This window comes from Mustela nivalis (assembly GCF_964662115.1).
Source record: "Mustela nivalis genome assembly, chromosome: 3".
NCBI lineage: Eukaryota > Metazoa > Chordata > Mammalia > Carnivora > Mustelidae > Mustela > Mustela nivalis.
In genome coordinates, this window is record NC_139022.1 from 98651559 (window position 1) to 98678632 (window position 27074).

A 27074-nucleotide genomic window follows, 5' to 3' on the forward strand; every position below is an offset into this window, starting at 1 on the left:
TCTCAGGTGCCCCTGAGAATGTATAACAGGGTTCTGACCCCTATTTGTGGGAAGTGATGTTTGAGCTGAGAGCTAAAGGATGAGTGGTGAAGGAAGACGGCAAAGGGAGATGTTTCAGGGAGAGGGAACGTCTCAAGCCATTCGTCTGGGTGTTATAGAGGGAGTTAGGGAAAGAGTCAAGGGTGAGAAGAGCTGGACACGGAGTAAGACAGGCAATCAGGACTCACAAATGCACAAATACTCTATGCGCATTTGGATAAGGGTGAGGCTGTGCCCGCCCGTATTATAATTCCAAAACGGGCATTCCACTCAAATCGTTTCAGAGCCTGTTTTTTTTTTTTTTTTAACCTACCATTATATCATAAACAACTTTCCTTGTCATCATAAGCCTTAATACAACTTATTTTTAATGACAGCACAGAGCCATTATACAACCAAATCATAACTCATTTAACCAATCTCCTACGGTTCAGTTTTGAAATGGCTTCAATTTTTTCACCACTGTGAACGGTGCTAGGGAGAAGACCCTTGTAATTTAGTGTTGTCTCTTCCACCATCATTCACTTGGGATGAATTGTCAACGCACAGTAAATGCCGGGTAAATGCGCAGGCACATTTGTTAAGCTTTTTCTTTTCTTTTTTAAATGAATTAAAAAATTCATCCTCTGGGCAGCTTGTGCCACTCTGCACTCACACCACAAATACCACTTTAAGTGCTAAGACATTTACAAGTCATTTTCTTTCACTATTTTCTAGCCCCATATACCATACCGGGGCAGTGCAAGGCGTATAAAGGAGCGAGGATCTCCAAGAGCGCGGGGTATACTTTCATTGAGACTAAACGGCCACAGTCATATATCAGGCAACAGTTTCCAGTAAGTACCATCATCTCGTCCACAATATAGATCCCTCTGGCAGCAAACATTTAGGGGCCATATAACTCAGGAGTCACTGTTGAAACAGATCAATGGGTCCTGCACGTGATAACAAGCTTTCACCCGCAATTGAGAGGTGGGGAGTGTGCGCGTCTCCCACCGAGCGCCCTGGCAGGTGAATGGCGAATCACCATTCAGCCCTCCCCGACCCGCAGCGCTCGCCTTTCCCAGCCCGGCCCGGAGGCAGCGGAAGGGGAAGCAGTGCGGCTCTGCGGTTTGACCAGAGGACTGGGCCATTAGAATTTCTCTTTTGGGCTCTGCCACTGACTTCTCCCGTGGCCTCAAAGCCGTCTGTCTCCTTCTTCCTAGTGGTGAAATAGCAGTGCTAGCGCCTCCTTAAAGAAATGTTGCCCCGGGGCAATTAAGAGAGAGAGAGAGAGAGAGAGAGTGTGTGCGTGTGTGTGTGTGTGTGCGCGCGCGCGCGCGCGCGCGCGTGGGCGTGGGCGTGTACACATACACACAACAGTTGTTGGGGGGGCGGGCCGAGGGAGAGGGAGATGGAGCACCTCAGAAAAATCTAGATTCCATGGTCATGGAAAGAGGGCAAACCAAAATCAAGGCCCCAATGAGATACTGGAAATGTGGCAGGGCGCCCGGGATGGTTCAGTGGGTTAAGCCCTCTGCCTTCAGCTGAGGTCACTATCTCAGGGTCCTGGGATCCAGTCCCCTGTCAAGCTGAAGCCTGCTTCCCCTCCCCACCCCAACCCCCCACTTGTGATCTCTCTCTGTCAAACAAATAAAAAAAAAATATTTTAAAAAGGAAAAAAAAAAAAAAAAAGAAATGTGGCAAGTTGTCTTTTTCTCTGCAATGAACCAGTAAGCTAACAGGCTGCTAAAATATGCAGCTCGTTGGAGGTCTGAAAACAATGTAGAGGAAATATTTTTTATAGTTATGGAAAGATAGCAACTTATTTTTGGAAGAAAAAGATAATGAAAGCAATATAATCAACATGATTCTATTTTTTGAAAATTGCGAGCATAAATCCTTTACAGAATGTATGTACATATATTCACTAGAGGTATATACACGGAAAAGCAGCAAGTGGTTGTCTGCGGGTTTTCATTTTTCTTCCTTTGGCCAATCTCTATTTTTTTATTTTTTTACAATGAACATAAATTACTTGAGCACTAAAAATTACTTTAAAGTAACTGATGAATATTTTAGAGGACAACGATCTCTGTGAACCTAAATAGAGAATAAACCGGGAAGCTTTCATATTATACATATGGACATGATCCAAAACTGAGTAATATGAAATATTTGTTTTCATTGAAAAGAGGTAAGGAAGTCAAGGGGAGGGGGCATTTTCGGAGTTGAAGTAAACATATGTGGGGACCTGATCAGAAATAACTATTGACTTTTTTTTTTTATCTCCACTTAGAAAAATTCTGTTCCTAAACGTTCCAGATCAAATTCTCCTTCTCTGCCAACAGTGTAGGTTTTAGTTCCACAGGATGGTTTATCTCTTCAAATTACACCAACCCAACATCTAGCAGATGCAGCCCCAAAGTATGTGCTCTACTGGCACATCACGACTGTCCGTGTAGCCCAAGTACACACCTATTGCACCAAGTAACAGAGAGCCAAGTGGGGTTCATCCATGACTATGATGATAACAAGCCTATATACGGCAGCTCCTCTTATAGACCCCTTGCTCATACTACTCTTGGGGAGGGATCAGATAACATGTTGAGACAATATAATGTTAATCTGACCACCATCCCTTCCCCCTTCCACTATCAGACACTCCAGTTTTGCTTTGGGGAACCAGCCCTTCTTGAATGGATACAATCTTGGTGGGTCTGTCAATCATGAGTCCTATCCTCCTCTGGCTAATGGTTTGGCATGTGACCAGGGCTGACCAGGCAAGTGTTCTCAACATGGACACTGAATCCTGGGTGGACTGAAAAGGGCTGAAGGAGCTCATTCACAACAGTTGTGACACATTATAGTACGGTCCCATTATTCCTGCTGCATCAGAACTGCCTGGCCTTTGTCATTTTCCGAGATTTTCAGCCTTTTCCTCAATTCTGTATGCTATTCTATATCTTCAGTAAATTCCTTTTTTTAATTAGCTATATTTATTTTCTATGACTCATAACCAAAGAACTCAAAAAGATACAAAGATCCAGCCTCCAAATCTCTGCAAAGTCACAAGATGATACTGGACGATTACACCTGTATGCCTGGAATCAGGTGACAAGACGCTACAAAATATCTATTATTCCCTGAAAATGAAATGAATACACACACACACACACACACACGTGTGCATACACAAAGTATACATACAATATGTAAATATATTGTATAATGAATACTACAAATGTATATAAATATATTTATTTAGTTATAAAGTGCTCTGAAAACACTCTTAAGATTAAATGAGTCCCCAACACCACCATCCGCTATAAGAAGAGAAAAACATTCTGAATTGTAACTAATGCAAAATAACTAAAATTCTGGAAAACATAATGAAGTCATGACGATGTAGCAGCAAAAGTTTCAATGATCCCCAGGTCAAGAGTTCGGAGAAGGGAGAGCAGGATAAAAGAAGCAAAGATGGGACAACATAACACATAACTGGCTCTAGGCTGGGAATAAAGGGGCTGGTCTTTAGATGTAATTCTGAAGCTGATGACTCCAGGCATTTCTGGACATCACTCAGATCTAGGAAGAAGAGAGCATTATTTTGCAAACTTCTCTTTTTTGTCCACCCTCCAAGGACTGCTCTCCCCTAGGTCCCATGTCCATCTAGGGTTCAGTCACCTGAAGTCACAGAAGGTCAAGTTCATGTCATATAAAAAAAGATGCAGAAGCCCAGACCTGAGGGAGGAGAGGACAGTTTTGAAAGTCAGGGACAAGAGCTGGGAAAGGCTGGTCTGCTGCAGCAGGATAACTTTAGAACAAGAGCGGGGATCGAAAACAGGTCCCTCATTCCCAGACCAACATTTTAGCTACCAGAGCACATGATCACTTCAAATACAAGTTTTCTAAGTGAAAGGCTCGTATTAGATAATTTCCAAAGCCCAACAAGCACTAGAGCCCTGTGGTAAAGTTTCGGTACAGCATGAGGATTATTTTGTTAGTAAACATAAACCATTTCTTTGAAGTTGTTTGTTTCAGTGGGGGGAGGTATATTGTGTGGTGATAGAGTGTAGGTTTTGGAATTGGACTCCCTGGGTTCATCCTTGGCCCTCCGGGGTCCCTCCCCATCTACTCACAGTCTCTGAGCCACCTCGTATGTTTTTTATGAAAGATACATGAAATAGCCAATGCGAAGAACTCATTGCAATTCTTGGCATTTTACTTTTATGAGATGTAAAAATACCACTGCTGTTATAGCAGGAAAGGATGGATGAAGAAAAACCTTCCTCTCGCTAAGCCTGATATCAGTTTCTCACCCACAAGAAATTTACAATCTGATATTGACCTTTTGTGATATCAACCCAATCCCAGAAAAAAAATTCTTTATCACGATGACCTCTTAGGATAAAGTCAGATGAACAAAACACAAATTATTATTTCATCACATAAGCATTGATCATTGATTTTTTTTAAGTGAGGAGGGAAAAGACATTTCTCAGTAAACCCTGGTTCACACAGTGAAATTAACATAACCTCCCGCCCTCCCTCCTCCTCTCCCCACTGCCCCCACCTTCTCCTTGCTTCATCCTTCCTGTGAGCATCTCCTTAGCATTGTCTTGGCTCCTGTGATGTACCCTCCCAGGACTCTCTTCAATAGAGGAAAAAAATACACTTTTTATTGATTTCATTTCATATACATTTATGCTGTTGGTTGGCTGCTTTTATGTTACATCCAACCTTCAGAATTCGGGTTGAATATGTCATGCCATGATGCGCAGGAGGCCTGCAGAGAGAGCGCCCCTGGACATTAATGGGAGCCAAGTACATTCAAAGGAAGAATTTTGCTTTCAGTATATTTAACACTGTTTGCCTAGAGTTCCGTCTCCACAGGGGCTAACATCTGTGTAAAACAGCAGGGAGGGGAGCTCCTGGCCTAGGCCCTGCTGAGAACAAAGCCAGGACACCTGAGAATTAAAGAGCTCCAGTCCTTCAAAGCTTTCCCAAGACCAATCATCCCCCTCTCTGTCTGGACACTTTTACTACCCACCTCTGCACCACTAGACAATTCACACACAGCATCGCTGCACAAGTTGGTAAACTTGAATAAACGGCATCAGACCGTATACATCTTATTGTCACTCACTCTTGTTGATCAGAACGGCGTTCCTGAGATGTATCTGCCTTGCTCTAACTCATTCATTTTCATAGCTGGAGAGCATTTTGTTGTTCCTAATGTTTTATTTCTTAAGCTGAACAGTGGGTACCTTTGATGTTGGTTCTGTTCGTTTCTAAACTTTACCAGAAGTCAGAGATAGTTTATGATTTAAAGAATAAAGTGAGTGCTGTCTTGCAGTTTCTCTGGGGGCGTACAATGCTTCTTGTAGCCATGCTTGGCTGTCCTGGTGGTTTGCAGAGGGCTGCTCCCCACTCATTCACGTTTCTGGGGCTTGAGCTCCACAACTCATACTTTTGTAATAAGTGTTTACCGAACCCTGATGCTGTGCCAGGCACCGTGCCAAGTGCTTAGAGAGGGTAATCTCACTTAGTCCTCATAACAATATATTACAGGGAGGGGGTGTCATTATTAAACTGCATTTATAGCTGAGAGAGATGAGGCTCAGCAGTTTGGTGACTTGGCCAGTTTCAGATGGCGAGGAAGATGCAGAGCCAGCATCCGCAAGCAGACCTCTCTGACTGAAAGATCCACGTTCTCATGACTCACCACCTCGTGTTTTTCCACAGTTGGGGGAGGGGGGTGCCTTTGGCTTGGTCTGGACTCTGTCCGTTGGCCTGGCCCCTCCTCAGAACACTTGGTCCTCACCAGTAAGATGGCAGAGAAGTAGGAGACCTAAGTATCATCAGGTCCCAGGATTCAGCTAGATAGTTATCAAACCATTCTAAACACCTACAAACTCAACAGGAGATCGAATTGAAGAAGAGCAGCAATTCTATGAACAGAGAATCGACCACTTTCTGGAAGGTAGGACATGGTGAGAAGTGAATTCGAGGTGACACATGGGAAGATAGACCCCCCGGGGAGGGGGCTGTGTGTTGGTTTCTGACAAGCAGTGGAGCAGCGCAGCACAAAATCGGAACTTTTAGAAGTCTGCTCCGCTGAGGCACGTCGCTCCAGAGGCTAAGTGGGGATGGAGCCCTCACAGGAATAGGGTGTTCTTAGGTCCTGCGGGTGTCACAGAAGGATCAGGAATGTGGGAGTGTAGCAGAGCTCGCAGGTATCAGAGCGGGGAAGCCTCTCTTCTACAGAGACGGACAGAAGTGGGGGGTCTCAGCTCAGGGTTACGTTAAGCCATGATCCACCACACAGTTGGGCCACTGCTCTTCCAGCAGGGATCCCACAAGTGGCAGATCTGGAGAGACCCTGTCCTTCCAGCTCTGGGAGGTGCAGGAGCGTACAATAGGAATTTCCTGGGTTTGGAGACTCCAAACGGGGCCATGCGCCAGAGATAAAAACGCTTGGGTACAGGTCAGGTGAGCTCAGAGAGCGCCTGGAAACCAGGTGGACAAGCATGATTGACTGCTTTTCTCTGAAGGTGCACTGAGGAGGGGGGCCCCCGAGCTCTCGGCTCCTCCGCCTGGAGACTGGGAGGCCGCCATCTTCATTCCCGTCCTCCAGAGCTCTATGGAAAGCATTCAGGGAACAAAAGCTCCCACAGCGAACCGGAGTAGATTACTTAGCCCAGCCCCTGGCAAGGGCGGTGCATTTATTTAATTTATTTAAAGGTATAGTATACAATGGAATACTATGCAGCCATCAAAACCCCTCCAAAATCTTGCCATTTGCAACAACATGGATGGAACTAGAAGATATTATGCTGAGTGAAATAAGTCAATCAAAGAAAGAATTATCATATGGTCTCTCTGATATGAAGAATTTGAGAGGCAGGATGGGGGCTTATGGGAGGTAGGGAGGGAAAAAATGAAACAAGACGGGACTGGGAAGGGAGACAAACATAAGAGACTCTTAATCTCAGGTAACAAACAGGGTTGCTGGGTGATGTGGTGGGGAGAGGGATAGAGTGGCTGGGTTATGGACATTGGTGAGGGTGTGGTATGGTGAGTGCCTACCACAGGCGTTGGCCAAGAGACTTTTTTGGGAAGGGCCTTCTGACCTGTGAGATTTTTCTCCTAACAAGATTATGAAGTCATTGTCATTTTTCTTTTCTGTTTTTTTCCTCCTTTCTTCTTCCTCTTCCTTAAATATGAAAAGCATTTACATTTGTTAATGCAGGGATTTTAAGTATGCCAACTTCATACTCTGATTTTTTAAAATGCAACCCTTTAAAGCATGGCAGTGGCTGGGCCACTGAGAAATCTCACTTGGGCTCTGTAGGAGGGGAAGGGTCAGGATCTTGTAGGTCACCCCGCTGTGTGCTCAGAATTCCCTCTGATAACCTGGAGAACTCTCTGAGTTGCGACAGCTAGACAAAATAAAACCTCTTGTATGGGTCTGTACTCTCTCTAATAGAAGGTAATTTGAGGGGCACCTGGGTGGCTCAGTGAGTTAAGCGTCTGCCTCCAGTTCAGGTCATGATCCCAGGGTCTCTGGGCTGGAGTCCTGGGATCGATCCCTGCATCGGGCTCCTCTTTCAGCAGGGAGACTGCTTCTCTCTCTCCCTCTACTGCTCCCCCTGCTTGAGCTCTCTCTTTCTCTCTGACAAATAAATACATAAAATCTTAAAAAAAAAAAAAAAAAAGAGGAAGGTAACTTGAAAGCTAACAGGATTTGTTTGTCTGCTTGTTTTTACCAGATTTCCAATCCAAATTTGCACTGGCTGTGGATGAATAACTATTTAAGATGAGTGTTACAGGACCAAGCTGACAGGTGGCACCTCTCAGTTGCAACCTTCCCCCAAAACCTATTCCAAGTGCCCCACAGCCAGGGGAGTTCTCTTCTGGGGCTGTGCTACCAAAACCCAAACCAGCAGGTGAAGAAAAAAAAGAGAGAAATCAACTCCACATCTGTGAAAGAACCAGCAATGTATTCATCAATCCTAGCCAGGAAGCTACTCCGCTGTTTTAATAATTCCAAATGTTCTGAGGGGGACCGCTGCTCCTTGGAAAAGGATGTCGTAACTTCAGGCACTTGTGACAAAACCTGGGTGAATTATTAGACAATTTCATGCTGGTTTGCAGAGTGATTAAAACAAGTGGCCTTGAATGATAGCACATGTTATAAAGAGATGGAGCCTTTCAGTTATAAAAGATGTATCAATCAGGGGAAAGCAAATACAAATTAAAGTTTGATGAGCAACTGGATATTAATTGCTACTAACTCCGCTTTTTATGTCACTTTGATGTGGAGTGGATCATAAACATGGTAAGCGATACTAATAATGTATATTCACTTCAATACAACTTTATGGCGTCATTTATTAAGGAAACCAATATTGAGTTTGAGCTGTTGGTGCAATGGTATGTGCTTTTCCTATTGTATACCTTCACCTCGCTCTCGTCACGCAGGCTCTGTGCTACAGCCTGTGGGGGACATTGCAGTTGGTTAGACACGGAAGACCCATTGCCTGGTTTTTTGCTTTATGCACCAATTCTAAATTATAGTGGAAACAGGTTTAATAGCAACCTAGAGTCTTATGCTTTGTTCCAGAGTTGTTGTTTTTTTTTTTCCACAAGTTGCCTGCTCTTTTCTGAATTTAGACAGCAAGTTCAAGAAAAGGAATGTCATCTTAAGGGTATTAAATAAACACCAAATGGACACTGTAGCATATGCCTATAAATAGCCACTGTGTTTTACGTCAAGAAAAACACATTTTATTCTAAATATAAAAGTCATTTTTTCCAATTAAAAAATACAAAAATGATACATGATTACTAATAAAAGAAAATAAAAATTATCTTCTTAAAAATTAAAATGGAAGCATACTGGATAATCAGGTTCATAATGTCCTTTTTTCCTTTAATAATCCATTTGGACAATTTTTCAACTTCATTTTACCTGGATTCATAGCCCAGTTCTGCCATCTCTTCACTGTGTGACCATGGGCAAGTTCCTTAACCTCTCTGTGCTTTCTCATCTGTAAAATGGAAATCACCATATGCATCTTAAGAAGTATTGTAATCATAGATGAGACATTTTTTAACACATCCTTTAAAGCTACTATTTAGTGCTTAGCACTGTGCCTATCGTGTTAAAAAAGTTATCTATTTTTATTAAGACAGTATTGCTTCTAATGGATGAGGTCTAATCAGCTGCATTGCCAAGCTATAATATATTTAATCAATCATTAATGCTGATTTTTTAAAAAAGATTTTATTTATTTATTTGACAGACAGAGATCACAAGTAGGCAGAGAGGCAGGCAGAGAGAGAGGGGGAAACAGGCTCCCTGCTGAGTACAGAGCCTGATGTGATGCCGGGCTGGATCCCAGGACCCTGAGATCATGACCTGAGCCACCCAGGCGCCCCATTAATGCTGATCTTTGAGGTTGACACCACCATTTCAAGAATACCCGGTGTTATTACCTTGAGATAAAACTTCAGGAGCCCACGTGACTAAGAAAACATCTAAGAAATATGGCTTCTCTTTGCTGCACTGGGTGCCATGACTTAGAATTTCTGCCGAGTGTATAGAAGACACGATACTTTGTAACTACGTTATTATTACATACTGATGTACTGCATACATTACTGCATCATTACTACTCGCCTCCCTATGACAAATTTACTAGTTCTGTTGTTTTGTTTTAAAAATCAACCACAGTTTCCCTTTGGCGGATTGAAGGATAGGCCAGTTTAGAGAGAGGCTGGAGAGTCGCTGGAGATCCTTGGGAAGTCTCGGACTGTATTTTGTTGATATTTGGGAGTAAACTTTGCCTACTCTGGGGGTCAGAAACAGGCAATGCTGATGTGCATTGGATTTTGTCATGGAAAGAAATCTATTAATTAGGCTAATACTCTGAGAAACACAGACCGTTTGCCTTAGAACCTATATATTTATTTTCTGTCCATTAATTTAAACAGATTATTCAAAGGGGATGTGCATTAATAAATAGCAAGGTGAAGGACTGAAGCTACCTGGGGCGAGGCTTTCACCGTATGTGTATGAACTTAGAGGAACGCTCAGCAAGAAGTGAAATGCACTCTTTGCACAAAGCAAAAGGAGGAGGCAGGCAAGTGCAGAGTGCACAAGGGATCCTTCTGTTCCAGATTTGTTTGATGAAAAGACAGGTTTGCTGTCATGGTTTGTAAATACGTCAGGACCATAATTACTACTCACACTGTCCTGGGGTGGGGGGCTGGGAAAGGCAGGTTTATGTGAAAATTAGAGAATCAGATCTCAGAACAGGCACCCAGTGACGGCAGGGCAGGTGTTTAGCAAAAAGACATGTGTTGCATCTCATTAAGAGAGGAATTTCCTTTCACTGCCATGGAGGGACTCAGATGTCATAATTCCCCTCCGAAATACATGGCCTATTTTCAAAATAGGCAGAGAGTCCCCACTCCTTGTATCTGCTCTTAATTCAAGAAATACCTAACGGTAGTCTAACAAGAGTCAGTTTCAGAAGAAATAAATGAGGAACATCCATTAATTATGTATGCTCTGAAACAGTAGGTCTGCTAATGTTTCTGCTAATCACCAAAGCTAAACAGATGTATCTTTATAAAGACAACCTTGAAGGATGGAATGAGTATAAAAAGGTGCAAATAGGAGAAATCAGCCCATGTACAGGGAAGGCAGGCAGCAATAGTTGTGGAAACACTGGCCCTGCCCAAGACAGTATTTGTTGAAACTGCAAGGCGCTGGAAAATCGTCAGAGCAGGTTCTGTTCCTGTTTCCCAGTGTTTAAGTATTCTATCAAGCAGTAAAGATAGGAGTTGGATGTAGGGGTGGAGGACGAAAAGAAAGAGATCGCTATTCTGAAACAGCTTTGAAAGCTGCCCCCTTTCTGGAACCGTTCCAAAGGCAGCTGCTTCCATGGCCGCTGAATGAGGGGCAAGGCTGGAAATGTCGACACCATCGTGTACAAATCTGGATGAGTCAAACCTTCGTTTCTGCTTTCACCCTGATTTGGACAGAATAAAATGTGTCGGTCCCTTTTCTGAGTTGCAAAAGTCTTGTCAGATACGGAGTGGCAGTTTGTGTGGGACCACATTTTTTCCTTTTTAAGGTTTTATTTATTTATTTGAGAGAGAGAGAGAAAGCACAAGAAGCAGGGGCAGCAGTGGGAGCAGCAGACTCCCTGCTGAGCAGGGAGCCCAAAGCGGGGCTCGATCCCAGGACCCTGAGATCATGACCTGAGCCGAAGACAGACGCTCAACTGAGTGAGCTATCCAGGCGTGCCTAAGTGGGGCCATTGCTGAGAGCGGGCCCACCCAGCATGAAAATCTGGCTCTTCTACTCACTAGCTTTGTACTGGCAGGAGTGACCTCTGAGTACCACGGCTTCCTGACTCGCAACGTGGGATGGTGAGAGGACCCATCACTAGGTTGTAAAATGAGCTCTTGAAAACCCATGCTCAGTTTTTGTGAGGTATTATTATTATATATTGTTATTCCATATAGTTTTTATTTTCAGGACAGCTTTACTGCAGTGAATTTATGAGTATGGTAGTAGTGGGTATTTCACCCAGAATTCACATTCTGTACAGCCACAGCTTTTATGATGGGGTCCACCTTGCCTTCGAACTCACACTGTCCGTCATGATTTTGCACGATCCTTTGAGAACAGAATTTCCTTTGTGATCCTATGAGGAGGAACAAGATGCTTGATAGCAACTTGGGGACCAAAATGGCAGCCACAAGAGACTGGCGTGCTAACCCTCTGCCTTTTCCAGGGCTCCTCTTCTCATCTACGCTGGAGACTGAGGATTAGTTCTTTTCAAAGGCACTTGTAGCCCTCGGACCTTGTATCCAAAGGGTCACAGGGAACCGCCCTTCTTTGGGAAGGTCATCTCTGTCCTGCCTGTTGAATCACGAGTCATCGACATGTGGAGGGATCCTAGGAAGCATTTCTCATGCTGCATGCAGAATCACCTGGGGAACTTTAAAAAATATCTATGCATATTTACGTATGTATTTGTTTATATTGAGCGTGCGAGTGTAAAGGAGCATGAGGTGTGTGTGGTGTGTGCGCATGTGTGATGTATGCACATGTGTGGGTGTGTGTCTACACAAGCCCCTCTCCAGCACTCCTGAATTAGAATCGTCCTTGCTGGGGCCTAGTAACCAGTATTTTTTAAAGCTTACTAGGAAAGTTCTAGTTTTACGGTCAGATTTGGAAGCTACTGTTCAAAGGCAGGGGTTCTCTACATCGTGTGTCACAGCGCGTTTGTCTCTCACCGTTTGCTGTGATTAAAGAGTATCAATCTTTACGAGAGACCTGCTGTCATGAATGAGGGTGGTTGTGAGCTTATCTCTGGAACACGGACACTCTCCCTCACTCCCCTGCTCTATCACTTTTCAGCGGGAAAGAGGGAGTTACGTTGCTAGTGCAGAAACCAGCATCCTGTCTCATCTCTGCAGGAGTCTGCCGTGAGCGAGGGCCACGAATGGGCTGCCGTTAGTCCACGGGGTCGAAATAATGCTTTACATATCAGAAAGAAATGGAGGGCGGAGGGGAGGACTATTTTCAGTAGCTAGTGCAGTCCACTCCTGAGACTACATTACCCACCGAGGAGGCCTACACCAGACTAACAGCATGTTCTCCTGGGGCCAGAATGCCTGCCTGTCCCTGGTGCGGGTCCATCCTCTTTCCACTGGCAACCTCTTTTAATGCCTGTGAATGTTCTCCGCTCAGTGCCCGGTCAGCTGGGATGGCTGCAGTCAAGGACCCACAAAAGACTCGAAAGGAGTCATGAAACATGACGAAAACAATAGATTCCTTTAGTATCCAACCCACCCCCCTGTTTTCCCCCATCCCCTGGGCATACTCCCTTGGCATCGATGATCCCTGCACCAATCATTAGGCGGTGAAATTAAAATAGAAATACCACAAAGAGAGGAGAGCCTAATACCTAAAACCAAGCTCTCTGGAAGGAGCACATGAGCTCATTTGTCCAAGTGCAGGGGAAATGGACAGGGGCTGGGCGAAGTGCACACGCCATTGGCTGTTTTAACAAAATCAAACCCAACAGGCAGCCAAAGCTTTCTGTGTCACTTCTGTGTTTGATTAAACAACACGACCTGTCAGGCCGGGTGGCCGATGCTCCTTCCCGCACAGACCAGCTGAATTCAGAGAGCCCCTCAGGTGTATGGCCACAGCGTACTTAAGTCTTTCGATCCACACTGGTCACATTTCTGATTCCCTCCCCACACGTTTCTGTAGCTAAAGGACAAGGACATGCTTACTTGCTCTGTGATCTGCAAAAATACATAAACGCTCCCATAACGGAATACAATTAATCTGAAGCAGAGTCACGGACACTTATAAACCATAAAATGAAAAAAGGTGGTGGGGGGAGTAAAGAGAGTAAAGAGGTGAATTTTGTACCACATTGCAACAAAAAGTTTTTTAATTTGCCTGTGAAGGCTTGGAAAAGTATGATTTCCAGACCACTCTTTCATTTAGCTGGTCGGCACAAACTTCGGCTCAGATATTTTTACTTTAGGATAGATACTAGTACCTTTAAAAAGCAACACCCAGAAGAGTACCCACTACTAAAATACCTGCAGAGTGCACTGTAATAACAATTAAGCCAACCAGTGGGAGAAAGGAAGAAAATGACATCATTATTCCAGAATTTGTCTTCTTCCCAGTGCTGCCAGCCTCTGAATGCTCAGGAGAAGTCCTTAGAAAAATCTTAGCTAGTAAGGTCAAACAAAAATCAAGTTGTATGGAAGGAAAGGGCAAGGTTGTTTCCTCTGTGTTTCATATAATTTAACAGACTCCTGAAACAAATGATCAGATGATGCTCATTTGTTCCCGAGGTCACGTAATCACTAAGTTCTTCAGAATTTGCCCAAATTGATTTTCAGTGTTACTACCAATGCGGAGAGTGACTCAAAATGTTTTCATGTCATCTGGGACTCCAGGGTGTAAAGTACTGTAACACTGTAATAATTTCACTGATTACATAATCCTTAGGCTTGCTGCCTTTGAAAAAAGCGCCTTGTTTATTTTAACACAGGCTCATTTCTTTTCCTGCAAGGGTTTACTCTTTTGGGTTACAGCATAGTGTAGGAACGGAATCCACAGGTAATATTCATGACCCAAGTGGAAAAGGCCCCTTGGCCTAATGTTCCAGATTGAGTCCGGATAAAGCCATTATCGAAAATTTTACACCTGCTCTCCTGTTTTGATTTTAAATTTGAAGTACAACTTTGCCTCTGGCTTCTGGGTAATCACATTGAGTTAATCATTCCAACAATAAGAAAGAATAAGGCAGAAAACAAAGGAGAGGGACTCCCAGCGAATTACACACATGTCCACTGGTGATCCACAACCTCCTTTCTCCTTAATACGAAATACTTTGCTATAGGAAATGGGTTTAAAAATAGAAAAAATCTAGCCTTTTCATGAACAGAGAGATGATGTCCTGAGGAAGTGTAAAATAGAGATATAAACACACCGTCAGAGAAGAAAAAGTCCCCCCTTGGTTAATGGTGTGGTAGGTTAGACAGGAGGAGGGGAAGCAAGCAAGGGGAAGACCTATCCTTTCCAGACAAAATGTGTCAGTGTATTTTCAAGTTGAGTGTTTAAAACATTTTTATCTTCCAGAATGCTCAATAAATCAATACATTTGCTTAAATGGTAACAAGAGAACCAGTTAAAAAAAAAAAAAGAGAAATGTTTAATAATAACATGGTTCTTTTCAGAGTGTATCATCTGAAAGACAATTTTATGGAGAGATGAGGAAAACGACAGCTTGCTTTTAAATATTTATCTGCCTTTTACCCAGAAACACAAAATCCCTGAAAAATTTGTGCAATAATTTCACGTACTGTGTACTAACGATGTATCTGTACAATAGTTAATTCTTGTGTCCCCCAAATATTCTCATTATGTAAAATAGTTTCACTGACTTTTCTATTTTAACTCTTTTCCTTTGGGCTCCCCATAGAGCGTAACTCATTGGCCACCTTTTTACATACAGGTATACACACTGTACAGAAATGTGACAGCAAGGAAAAAATCTCACTTTATGCAACTAAGAAATTCACACTAAAGGATTTTTCAGACTAGAGCAAACTGTAGCAAATAACACCACAGCCCGTGAGACGGATTCTGAAGTATGCCTTCTAAATTCCCAAGTTACAGGGCTTAAGACTTTGGGGTGATACTTATGCTTCTCCATGATACAACTGTCAGTACAAAAAAAAAAAAAAACGTATTTACTTCAGGGAAGACTGGTAGGGGATCCTGTTCAGGAAAGCGAGCCCCTTTCTTCTGCATGAGGTCACTTGGACAACTGCCAAAACATACAGTATTTGACTCAGCTCAGGGCTACGGGTAATGTGTATTTCTAGCTGCTAAGTTATGAGAAAATGTCATTACCTAGAATCCAGTTGTCTTTATCTAGTTGATTAATGTGGCATATTATAGAAATATAAAAGTGCAGACTCAGGTGTGAAATATTCCCTTGTCTCCAACATCACTAAACACATGTAAGTAATTTGCTAAGATTTAATAACCCAAGTAGGAAATTCAATGGTAGTTGAATCTGACTCCATTCAGACCATTTGATGAAGCTTCGAAGATGTGCTAATAGTGGTTTACATTTCACAAAGTTCTTTCAGAGCATTTATCTCATTTAATGCTTATTGCAATCTTGTGAACATTAAATGGGAACTAATATTAAAATGTCCATTTTATGCAAGTTGAGCAGTTAAGAATGAATAATTAATCCAAGCTGGCACAGGTAGCAGGGATTGGGATGTGAACACAGCATCAAGCAATGGTTAAAAGCCTTACTGTGAAATCAAATATAACGTGACTTTCAGTCTTGGCTTTGCTTTGAGATATGGGTGACGGATCCCGTCTATAACTCTGTTTTCCCTTGTACAAAAAGGGAAAAACCAGGGGCATCTGGGTGGCTCAGTGGGTTAAAGCCTCTGCCTGCGGCTCAGGTCATGGTCTCAGGGTTCTGGGATGGAGCCCCGCATCGGGCTCTCTGCTCTGCAGGGAGCCTGCTTCCCCCTCTCTCTCTGTCTGCCTTTCTGCCTACTTGTGATCTCCGTCTATCAAATAAATAAATAAAATCTTAAAAAAAAAAAAAAGAAAAAAGAAAAACTAGAATATACCTCCCAGCCTTGTTGAAAGGACTAAATGAGAACGTTTGAAAACAAGTAAGTCACATAAGGAACACTGAAATGGTAGCCAGGATTACTGTGATCCTCATAAAGGCTGGAGCTCTCTTGGCCACTATAGGGTGAGGAACACCCCAGCTGTGGAGATGAGCTGCCTGCCTCAGACATGTGCGTCATCAGGTCCTGACCTGCTTGCCATCTCTCTTTGCAAAGGCAATATTGACAGCAAAACCACTATACACAGAGTGCCTGGCTGGCTCAGTTCGGGGGAGCATGTGACCCTTGATCTCAGGCTTCTAAATTTGAGGCCCATGTTGGGTGTAAAGATTACTTAAAAATAAAATCTTTTTAAAAAGTACTACACAGGGATGCCTGGGTGGCTCAGTTGGTTAAGCAGCTGCCTTCGGCTCAGGTCATGATCCCAGCATCCTGGGATCGAGTCTCACATGGGGCTCCTTGCTCGGCAGGGAGCCTGCTTCTCCCTCTGCCTCTGTCTGCCATTCTGTCTGCCTGTGCTCGCTCTCTCTCCCTCTCTCTCTCTGATAAATAAAATCTTAAAAAAAAAAAAAAAGTACTACACAAAAGGGTACCATACTTTAAAGAAACGAACACTAAATTAAAAAAATAAAAATTCATAGAAAACACAATCAGGAAGTAGTTAAGTCTTCACAGTTCTTTTTCCATGTTGACCATAATTTCTTAGTGCCATTAAAATGGACTGTGGTGAAATTAAATGAAAATGAATCAAATAAAAAGTAGAGATAGACTGTTATCTGCCCTGATTCTTCCAGTCACTTACTCAGTTATTACAGGGCTTCTGTGTGCGGAATATTTCACCCTCGCTGACCGAACAGGTTTTCTTAATTTCTTATTTATGGCGCACAGAGACATGCGCGCGCGCACACACACACACACACACACACACACACACACACACTTCCTACACACACACTAATGGGTCACATTTCTCGGCAAATGTCCTCAAGGAGTCCCTATTAAAATGTTGAACAGAATCAAAACTTGTGCTTTTCTCCTATTTTTAGTGTGCAAATTCTCTTTGGAGTCTAACCCACTCAGGCCACAAAGAAAGAAAAACAAGTGAAACCGTCTACTGACACCAGTTCTGCCATCCAAAGTCTAGGAGGCATAAAAGTGCTGCCAGTGATGATCACTGAAACAGCAAAATGCAGGAAAACACAATCCTCCTGGACTGCAACACGAGATGAAAAATCAGCTATGTGCTGTTTTTACAATGTTCAAAGTCTTCCGAACATGTCATAATGTACCAGTTAGGGATTCCCCCGCCCAAGATATGGTCATTTCTGAGAAACTGATTGGTGCCTACAAGTCACCAAACATATGAAGGTCTCAGCACAGAAGCTTGCCGTAAAAAAGAGTTCCTACATAAGTCCTCACTTCTGACAGATTTTAATCCAATCTTTAAAGTCTTCTCTTTAGCTTTATCTGACTTACAAGAATAGTCACCAAAAATATAAAAGAACGGATGAAACTTCTTTGACATACCTGGGGTCTCAGGAGACTGCATAAAAACATTCTATTGAGATAACTCCAAATAATGTTCACATGAGTGGCTAAAGTGCAGAAATGTATAATTTATTAGGATTTAAATAAATCACAGGGAGAGAAGTGCTTTCAAGTCATTGATACATTTTCTCCCCCAAAATTTTTTTAATGTAATTCTAAGGAATTAAGTTCTGCGTATAAAATTCTTGCCCATCTTTAATCAAAACCAAGAATGCTGATAATGTTTTAAAAACTGCACACCTGCTTTTTCAGCATTTAATGACAGTGAAATATTTGTTAATGGCAGAATCCAATTTTTAGGCACAAATACCTAAATATATGTACTGTTATCACTGTCTTTTGTCTCAGCCATTTCTCTGAGACAATTGTTATAGTGGAAATATTTCCAAAGGCTACTAAATTTGTGAAGAATAAAAATCTTTTTTCTGTTGCATCTAGTGGAACATGCCTAGATTTCATGGGCTGTCAAGAAAAAAAAGAAAGCCCCCTTTCTCCCAAGGGTGCTTACATCTGCTTTTTTTTTTCTTTTTGCAGGTTATAATTACCACCATACCATTAGTAGTCAATAAACATTTCATAGTTGCCAAAATAGCTAATATTAGAAATTCCCCAAGGATCTAGAACAACTTTACTAAAAATAAGAAATCCAAACATGTAAAAAAAAAATCAAATAACTCTATAAACAATAGAACAATGACATGAACATCAGTTTTATTCACTGCAAATATTTTTTTAAAAATCTATGGCATAAACATAACTATAAGCGAACACTGCTATTCTCAGCACTTTCTGCCTAGAAAATTCAGTATACTATATGAAAACATCATTAAATTAAAGCATGTAAACTTATTTATGTACAACATGATTTTTTTAATGCCAAGGTTAAAAGGAAGAAGGCACCAGAAATATTGAAAAACACAAAGAAGCAAGGTAGAAATACTGTAAGATTATCATAATCTGGTTTGCCATGGGGAAAATATTTAAGATAAAATTGAAAATAAAATAAACATAGGTTATGATATAGCCAAATTAGTGTGAAATGTATCAAATTGGCTGGCTGCGCATTATGGAGGTCACAGAAAATTACTTTAAAATGTTTCCCCACAAATTAGCATATATAAACTGTTCTCTATGGTTTCCAATACGCTACCTAAAAACACAGTTGTTGCTCCCCAAGGGAGCTTAGTTCCAATCCAAGGCAGATGAGATAGATGGAGCCAGAATGGCAGTGTTTGACAGACACTGATAAAAAAGTACAGTGACATTCTACAGACTTGCAATATTCCATTTTATTAGAAGCAGCAAAGAGGTTAATAGTATGAGCTCTGGAGTCAGACCACTGTTCAAATTCTGGTCCCACCACTATAGGCTGGAAGCCACTTAACCTCTCCAAACTCAGCATTCAAAGCTGAACAAGAGGTTAGAGCACTTTCTTCAAAGCTTGTAGCTGCAAGCGAGAATGCAGGCAAAGTTCTGAACCATTATTGGATACAAAGCCTGCATTCAATACATGCCAGTTATTATTTTTTTTAGAAGTGAATAGCTCAAAAATACCAATCAGTTTCATTGAAAACATTTACTTGGTACCATTGGTATTATAGGAAAGTCAGGCTTTCTTGCTTAAGGAATCCCACAAGGAATGTACAGAGAGACAAGAGAATAGAAATACTGAAATGTACAATACTTGCGTGATTAGTACTGATTTCATTACTTTGCAGGCTTAATGGCTTCTCTGTGGCTTTCTGAAGACATGGCAACATTCTCATCAATATGTTCCCAATCTTTCTCTTTACGTTTTAGAAACTGAAAAAGCTCAGGCCCACAAAGCTACAAATGACACACTTGCCCAAAATTAAGAAAAGTAGCATGGAATGGGTAGTTATTTTTCATACAGGGGTTTATCAATACCAATCAGAAACCTACAGGGCAATGCATCTGAAAGGATAAAATTTAATGGCACAATATTAGAAATATGTACAATGTTCTCACAGGGACAGTGTACTTAATTTGTTTTGAATGGTTGATAGCTAAGGTAAACTCCATACGCAAAGTAAAATTCAAAGCCAAATAACTTTTATTGATTCACAGCCACTAAGTAATTGCAAGTTGTATGGACTTCACAGAGAGATCCTTTTTTTTTTAATTATTAAGTAATAAATAATGTTTGCAAAGTGACTTGAATTTTGTAAAAAGTAGCACCAATGTAACAGTATTCCACTCCATTCCCTACACAAATGACAAAAATTTAAAACTGCAGGCAGGTTTAAACCCTCTCACACTTGTCTATTTAAAAAATTGAAAACTACAGGGGCATCTGGGTGCCTTAGTGGTTCAGTTGGTTAAGCATCCAACTCTTAGTTTCAGCTTATGTCATGATCTCGGGGTAGTAAGATAGAGCCCCACATCAGCAAGGAGTCTGCTTGAGATTCTCTTCTTCGTCCTGTTCATGCACACATGCACATGCGCTAAAATTAAATCTTCTAAAAAATGAAAACTATACAACACCTTGAACACATGTTCAAGAGCACACACTAATCAATAAAGAGGTCAGTGTACGTATTACTTCCACCTTTAAGGCAATGGTCAACAGTACGCTCCAGACTACTTTTGCAAGCAAACACAGAAGATAAAATTTTATCATTTTATATTCAAAATAGTAGTGATGATGTGACAGCAAGAGAGAGAGTGGTTTAAAATTCCAATTCACCCTGAAATTCAAAAGGCTACTTTGCCAACTGCAGTTCTAAAAGCCAAAGAGTGGATCCTGACAAGAATTTTTAATAAAATAAAAAATTACCAGGTGCATACTCCGTAGTAAGGGTACACATTGGCAAACTTTTTTTCTCGTGTGGGTGTATGCTAGGTCACAATGCAAAAATGAGTTTTTCGCTCTGAGCTGCTGTCAAACATTTAGTCATTGCTCTAAAGCTAACTAAAGTTTGGCTGCTGGTGCCCCCTACAGGCTCTCAATGTTAAAAACTTCAATCCTAGAGTAAACAAACTTTTTGTTCAGAAACTAGAACTCAGTAGTTTATAGAGGAACAGATGTTTCCATATATAAACAGGCAGTGTTTGATCCAAAAACATAAACCAAACATGTGGGCAAACACATTCTTGAAGCCAAGTCATCCTCAAGAAACTGAACGAATTTAGCAAGGTCTGTATTAGCCCTTAGGATCTAATTTCATTTAAAACTGGGAGAATATATATCCATATTTCACAGTAATAGCTGAGGGAAAGCTAAGAGAATCACAAGGATGTTAGAAAACTGTTAACCAGACATCCACTTTTACGAAGTTCTCACAAAACCAAAAGAAACATGGCGAGGGCCACTGAAAGTCTTTTCACACCTCTACACCCCAACAAAGGATTGAGTAACGAACAATTTTGAAATATCGAGTCTATATTTAATAGACTCTATTATTTTAAGAACTAATGGTTATTATACCAAAGTAGTAGAATTCTATGAAGTAGAAAACATAGGCTGATGTTCATGGAAAATAATTTAATAGAGTATTAGAATAGGGCCTTCCTCCCTTGTTCCTCTTTTATAAAAGTAAAGATAACAAATACAAAGAAAAATTAACAGCAGTGTTTATAATGTGTAATCACCACTACCATCAAAAACAAAACTGCAGAAGCCCAAGAAAAGAGTAGCCTCCAAATACAAAAACCTTGCCAATAATCCTCAAACACTAGTCTGACCTTAATTCCAACTGTATCAAGTCACCTCTATCAGAACGCTGGGGCGGTTTAGTTAACCTAAGGTCGAATGCAGAATCAGGTTAAGAGGCCAAATGGTAGATGATCCTGTAGAAAGGAGATCACTTGGCAGTAAGATCAATGTACCATAAATGGTGATTGAAAACACAAGCAATAGCAGTACATTTTTTTTTTGACACATTATTAGCTCCTCACATAGATATTTGAGACTAAAATTGGAAAAAAAAAAAAAAGGGTCCTACCAATGTTGGTTCACGTATTGAAAGCTATCCTGACTCTCTCATCTCAGATGATCCCACAGATTGACATACACTCACCCTGCCTTTACAGTAACATTAATTAGATCCAGACTAGGTAGTAGTACACTGGGAATTGGGATTAGAAATTTATCCTTGGCTTTGTAAGAATTAATATTAGTCAGTAAAAATGTCACACAAAACCAGTAATTTCTATCAATGAGAGCTCCACTGTAGCAAAACATTCCCCTTACTACCATTAAACAGACACAACTGTGTTTAATAGTGTGCTTGGTCCCTTCCCAACCACCCCAAAACTAATGTTTATTACAAACATAATGCTGGTTATATTATCATCTAGTCAAAACAAATGGTCACACAGACCCTGCCATTTACTTAATTTATAAAATAGGTAAAATTTATTTGAAATGAATGAAAATGAAATTTGTTCCCATTCCTTAGTATTTTCCGGTAAAGTTGAGATCTAAAGAATTCTTCGTAGACAATGCCTAATCTTCTGAAGGGGAATTTTATAAGAATGAGAAAAGCAATTTTAAAGTGAGAAAATAAGCCCCAGTGATGTATCTCCTCTTCTTATCACCATCCAGTCCTTAGTGTGTAATATCACTTCCTTGTCCTGTTATTCTTTACAAATACTCACCAAGAGCTGACCTATCTGTAAGTCATCTCTTCACTGTGCTCTTTCCCTTCTCTCTCTCTCTACTCTACTTCCGGAAAATGTCCTTCCGATTGACTGGGAGGGATACTGAAAAATCTCAAGGTAACATTCAAATAATAATTTTTTTCATAAAACTGTTTGTGCTTTTGTATCTGGGATACCGGGATCCATCCACGACCAAAAAAAATAATGGCTATCCGAGGTTACTCACAACTGCCTCTGCAATACCCTTCTCACTCATTTTAAAGAACACCCTGTTGATTACATTTTCTTAAATTCATTGAATATTTGACAGTCAGGGACTTCCGTACCCAAATGCATATTAAGTGCATTCTCTCATATACATGAAACCAAAATGAAACACACAGACATATCCACTGCTCACTCATTCTCACACACAAACAAGCATACACACACATTTTCTTTCTTTCCAGAACAAGCCAGAATTACAGCTCTTTTGGTGATTGTTAGAATTTTTGGAATGGTTCATAAAATTTCCAAATTATTTTAAATTTGTAATACTTTTTTTTCTTTTTTTTCCAATTGTGAACCATTCCATATTGCATCTTTATTGCAAAAGTCAACATGCTTCTTAGAAATTCAGATTGTAATCGATAAAACAAACATTACATATATGAATTTAAATGTATAAACAGTTAGAAATTCAACAATATCTCCTATTATACTATTACACAAGTTCACAATTTTGTAAAAACTATAATACAGGCATACTATACATCAAGAGGAACCACTATTCCTTTTCACATGATTTTTTTCTTCTTTTTCAAATAATGATCCATCACCACGGACCCACCTAACTAGACTGTTTCCCAATTTATCATCTGAGCTGGTGACAATGTTTTCCTGATATTACAACACGAAGAAAGTGAGGAAAATTCCGTATGCCCTAGGGTTGCTTTGTTAAGCCTGGGCAACAATCCATTAGTAAACCAGGCTAACCTAGCCAGACCGGTGGCTCCGACTGCTCATTAGTTCTTAGATGTCATACTCATTTAAAAGAACAAAATTTGCCTCAGATGGAGTATGTTATTTTTGTTAAGGGAAGAGGCCAGGAAAACAAGCCATGATAATTACTTACTTTTAAGAGAAATTCTAGGGTTTGAGGATTTGAGGGTCAGGGTTAAAAAAAATTCTAAAGGAAAAAATACATACATTCAACTATTTTATGCTAACCTTAACTAAATTTTCTAATAATATATTCAACCCATATCTTGAATTCATTTTAGAAAGTCAAACACGTCTTGGAATTCTTAGGACATTTATAAATTATTTTAGTCCTACTTTAAGGTGTACTGAAAATGACACTATTTTAAAGAAAGGGCTTCAAATCTTCCTGAAAACAGTGTCCGTCTATTCTTTACTTGAACACCCTTTTCTTTCATCCCCTCTCCCCCAGTAACTAAAAAAATCAAACAAATCTTCTACTCTCTCTATATACTGAGAGTATTATCATACGATGTCAATTTTGAAGCTCAAAAAAATCATATGAAAAGGAATCTCATTCTGCTGAACTGTCAGTCTACTGAAAATTTTCTTTTACAGCTCCATTAATTTACTGTAATTTTCAGTTTCCAAATACAAAAATACAACAATTCTTATTGAAATCTATACGCTGGTAGTTTTAGTACACAAAAAAACCAAACAAATTATTTACAAAATTATACAGTTTAAGAAAAAACTTTGTACAAAAAATATATAAATCCTTTGTTCCCTCTATCACGTTTAAACTGTCAGGACTCAAAATATTCACCACAATGAATCTTTCAAAATATATACCAACTGAGCCACAGACATCAAAATTTCATTAGAGATGATGGAGGAGGAAGGAGCAAGATTGCTTATTCTAGGTACCCCGTTGTAAGGTTTTCCTGCTTTTATGAGCTTATTTTAGCTTCAGTGTTATCAGAAATATAACAACCTAGAAAAAGGAAGTCTTTATTATTGTGAAGGGAAATTACATCAACTTAAAAATGATCCTGGTTTGAGACATCATTCCAGGAAAATACGTGGAAAAGAAAAGATAATCACAACGTGGGATTTAACTTCTTACAGCTAAGTAAATCTAGAGTCCTGATGGTTTTAGGTTTCTTAGCGAACAGTTTCTATTTTGAGAAACAGCCTTTACCCCAGGAAACAAAATCCTTGATCTAGTAATCAATCACCAAGAACCTTCTGAAGCCAACAGGAAGTTTCAAATTTTCACACCACACATATATAAAAACATAGATGTGTATATCCTTGAAAAAGTGACATCCTATGTACATTATTTATTTTATTTTCCCAGGGGTCAATACAGTGTAGTGTTGCTCCTCTGCTTTCCATCTAACATTCAGAACACAAGGACATAAATTTACATATATATTTTACTTAACAGATACTCTACTCTATACAGTGTACAGTAAAAATGCACACAGTGAAGGAAACTGTCTAATGAAGGATGCATATGTTCATGGATAGCAACAAGCTACAAAATTATGAAAATATAAAGTCATCTGATCAAAGTCAAGTTATGACTCCCATTTATTACTAGCATCCCCATCCCCCATCCCACCCCCCCCCACCCTATCCCCAGTCACCTCATCATCATGGTTTAAATTTAGGTGAAGAATTTCAGACACTTTTTAACCCTTTTGTGTAACTATTAACTAAACTGAAGCTTCAAAAAAGAAAAAAGAAAAGCTGGTGACTCTCTTCCCCCCACCCCCGCAAACCTTCCATTATTCTCATCAAAACATCACTTATTTATCAAGGTGCTGGTTTAAACTTTTTATTTGGGACTGACTTTGGGTGGCCCAGACGAATCACTTCTCTCAATAGTGGGTAAGTCAGGGCTATTAATATAAAGGCAGGAGAAAGAAAATGGGGACAAGAAAGGGGCAAGAGGTGAAAGCCTTTTACATTCTGAGTATTTTTAAACAGGACCAACTGAACCAATATTCACTAATTTCAAAGCAAACTAAGGATCAGTAGCATAAATCCAGGACAGTTAATATGATGACAGAATGGAAATACCATGGAGCTAGCTACCACTGCCTTACAGCATTTAATACAGAGTCTGTTATGATTTACACTAAAATAGTACTTGTACTGCACATAAACACCCCCCCTCGAAAATTTAGATTGAATACAAACTGGGCTCCTCCACAGTAAAAAAATTAAAATAAATTTACTTTTCTTCTTCCAAGACAACTCTTGAAAGCAAAAGGGTATTTTAATTACAAATATCTCCTGTCTGACGACCCATCCATAATAGCTGAGAGTTAAGAGATTCCAGGCGATTTTGACATTTAATGAAATTTTATCAGCAGATTATAATCCAAAATAAAATTTCTGAACACCCTGTCATTTACATCATAATCCAACACCAATAGCAACAAAACAGGTGGTGTGGAAAATAAGGCTCTAGAGATTATCCATATCATTCCTGTGGATCTTCACAACTGTGTAAAAGTCACTAGGCCTTTGGTGCTTTAATATCATGAACAGTTATGAGATGTGTTTAAATAGCAAACTTGCTGTCCTTAAACCTACTGTGTGGAAAAGAAAAATAAAAAAAATTTTTGGCTCATTGACTTCTTTAAATAATTTTAAAAAGTTGTTCTTCTAAACAATATTCCTAAAAATTATACAGCTCGCATCAGATTTCATCTTCGCCATGAACGAGACTCATATTCATCTTCATCTTCATCATCATCATCATGCAAAAACAAATCTGAGGTCTCTGTTTCCTGAAGAAAGAGAGGGTAAAATCTGCTTAGTAGTACAAGCAAGTTAAGTTTTTAGGCCAAAGGACAAAAAGACTAGTGTACAAAACCCAGGCTGGAGTTACAAGTGATGCAGTCAGAGAGTATCCTTCAGGGCAAAGACACCTCAAACAGTTAACATATACATATTCTCTCCCTTGTTAATTTTGCTAGTTTCAAGAGATTTCCATTCTAATATCATCAGGAAAATAATACATGAATGTTTAGTAGGAAAAATATCTATGAAATGGTTTTAATAAAATTAATTTAATGAAATTAAATAAATTTAAATTAATTTTATTCCATTAACTTAAAAAGAAGGAAAATAAATGACCAAGCTCCTAAACCTTTCCTTTAATATCGTTATCTGTGATGGAGAACTTACTAACTTCCTCATGACACCAACATTCTCAACCTTACATAAAAATCTGGAATCTTACATGTGGTAGAAATATCTACAAACATTCCCAAAACACCAAGATTTTTCTTTCCTTTTCTTCTTATTAAACATGGGAAATGTTTCTGCTTTTGTTTTTTAAAACTACCCAGAGGACTCTTGATCAATCATGAATGCTAACATCTTTTAAAACCAAAATTACAACAAATCAAATAACTTGAAACATTGGCTAAGTGTCCATTTTAACAAAGAAATTAGAAACAGGGAGTAAAAAAGCAAAATTATTTTTCATGTATTTTAAGAGTTTCATTATATTTAACAGTTGTACTATGTTAAGTCCTTGGTTTTTATATTTCTTCCCTTTTATTCCCACTTCCTTACTCTCATTTTAATCAACTGCACATAGAAGGAAAGTAAGAAACTCAAATCTATTACTTATGGAACATGAATAAGCAAAAAGCTAAACAACCAGCTAAAATTAAATT

General features: G+C 40.0%; 1 protein-coding gene across 4 annotated transcripts in view; it reads right to left on the reverse strand.

Annotated features, from left to right (window-relative positions):
• Nucleotides 1-22883: 22883 nt before the first annotated feature.
• Nucleotides 22884-27074, reverse strand: part of RBM27 (RNA binding motif protein 27) — a 79696-nt gene continuing 75505 nt past the window's right edge. For all 4 annotated transcript variants that reach the window (XM_082726042.1, XM_082726040.1, XM_082726041.1 and 1 more), the window contains one exon: nt 22884-26177. In XM_082726042.1, coding sequence (XP_082582168.1) covers nt 26094-26177 — 84 coding nt within the window. In that variant the 3' untranslated portion in view covers nt 22884-26093. The remainder of the gene's footprint in view (nt 26178-27074) is intronic.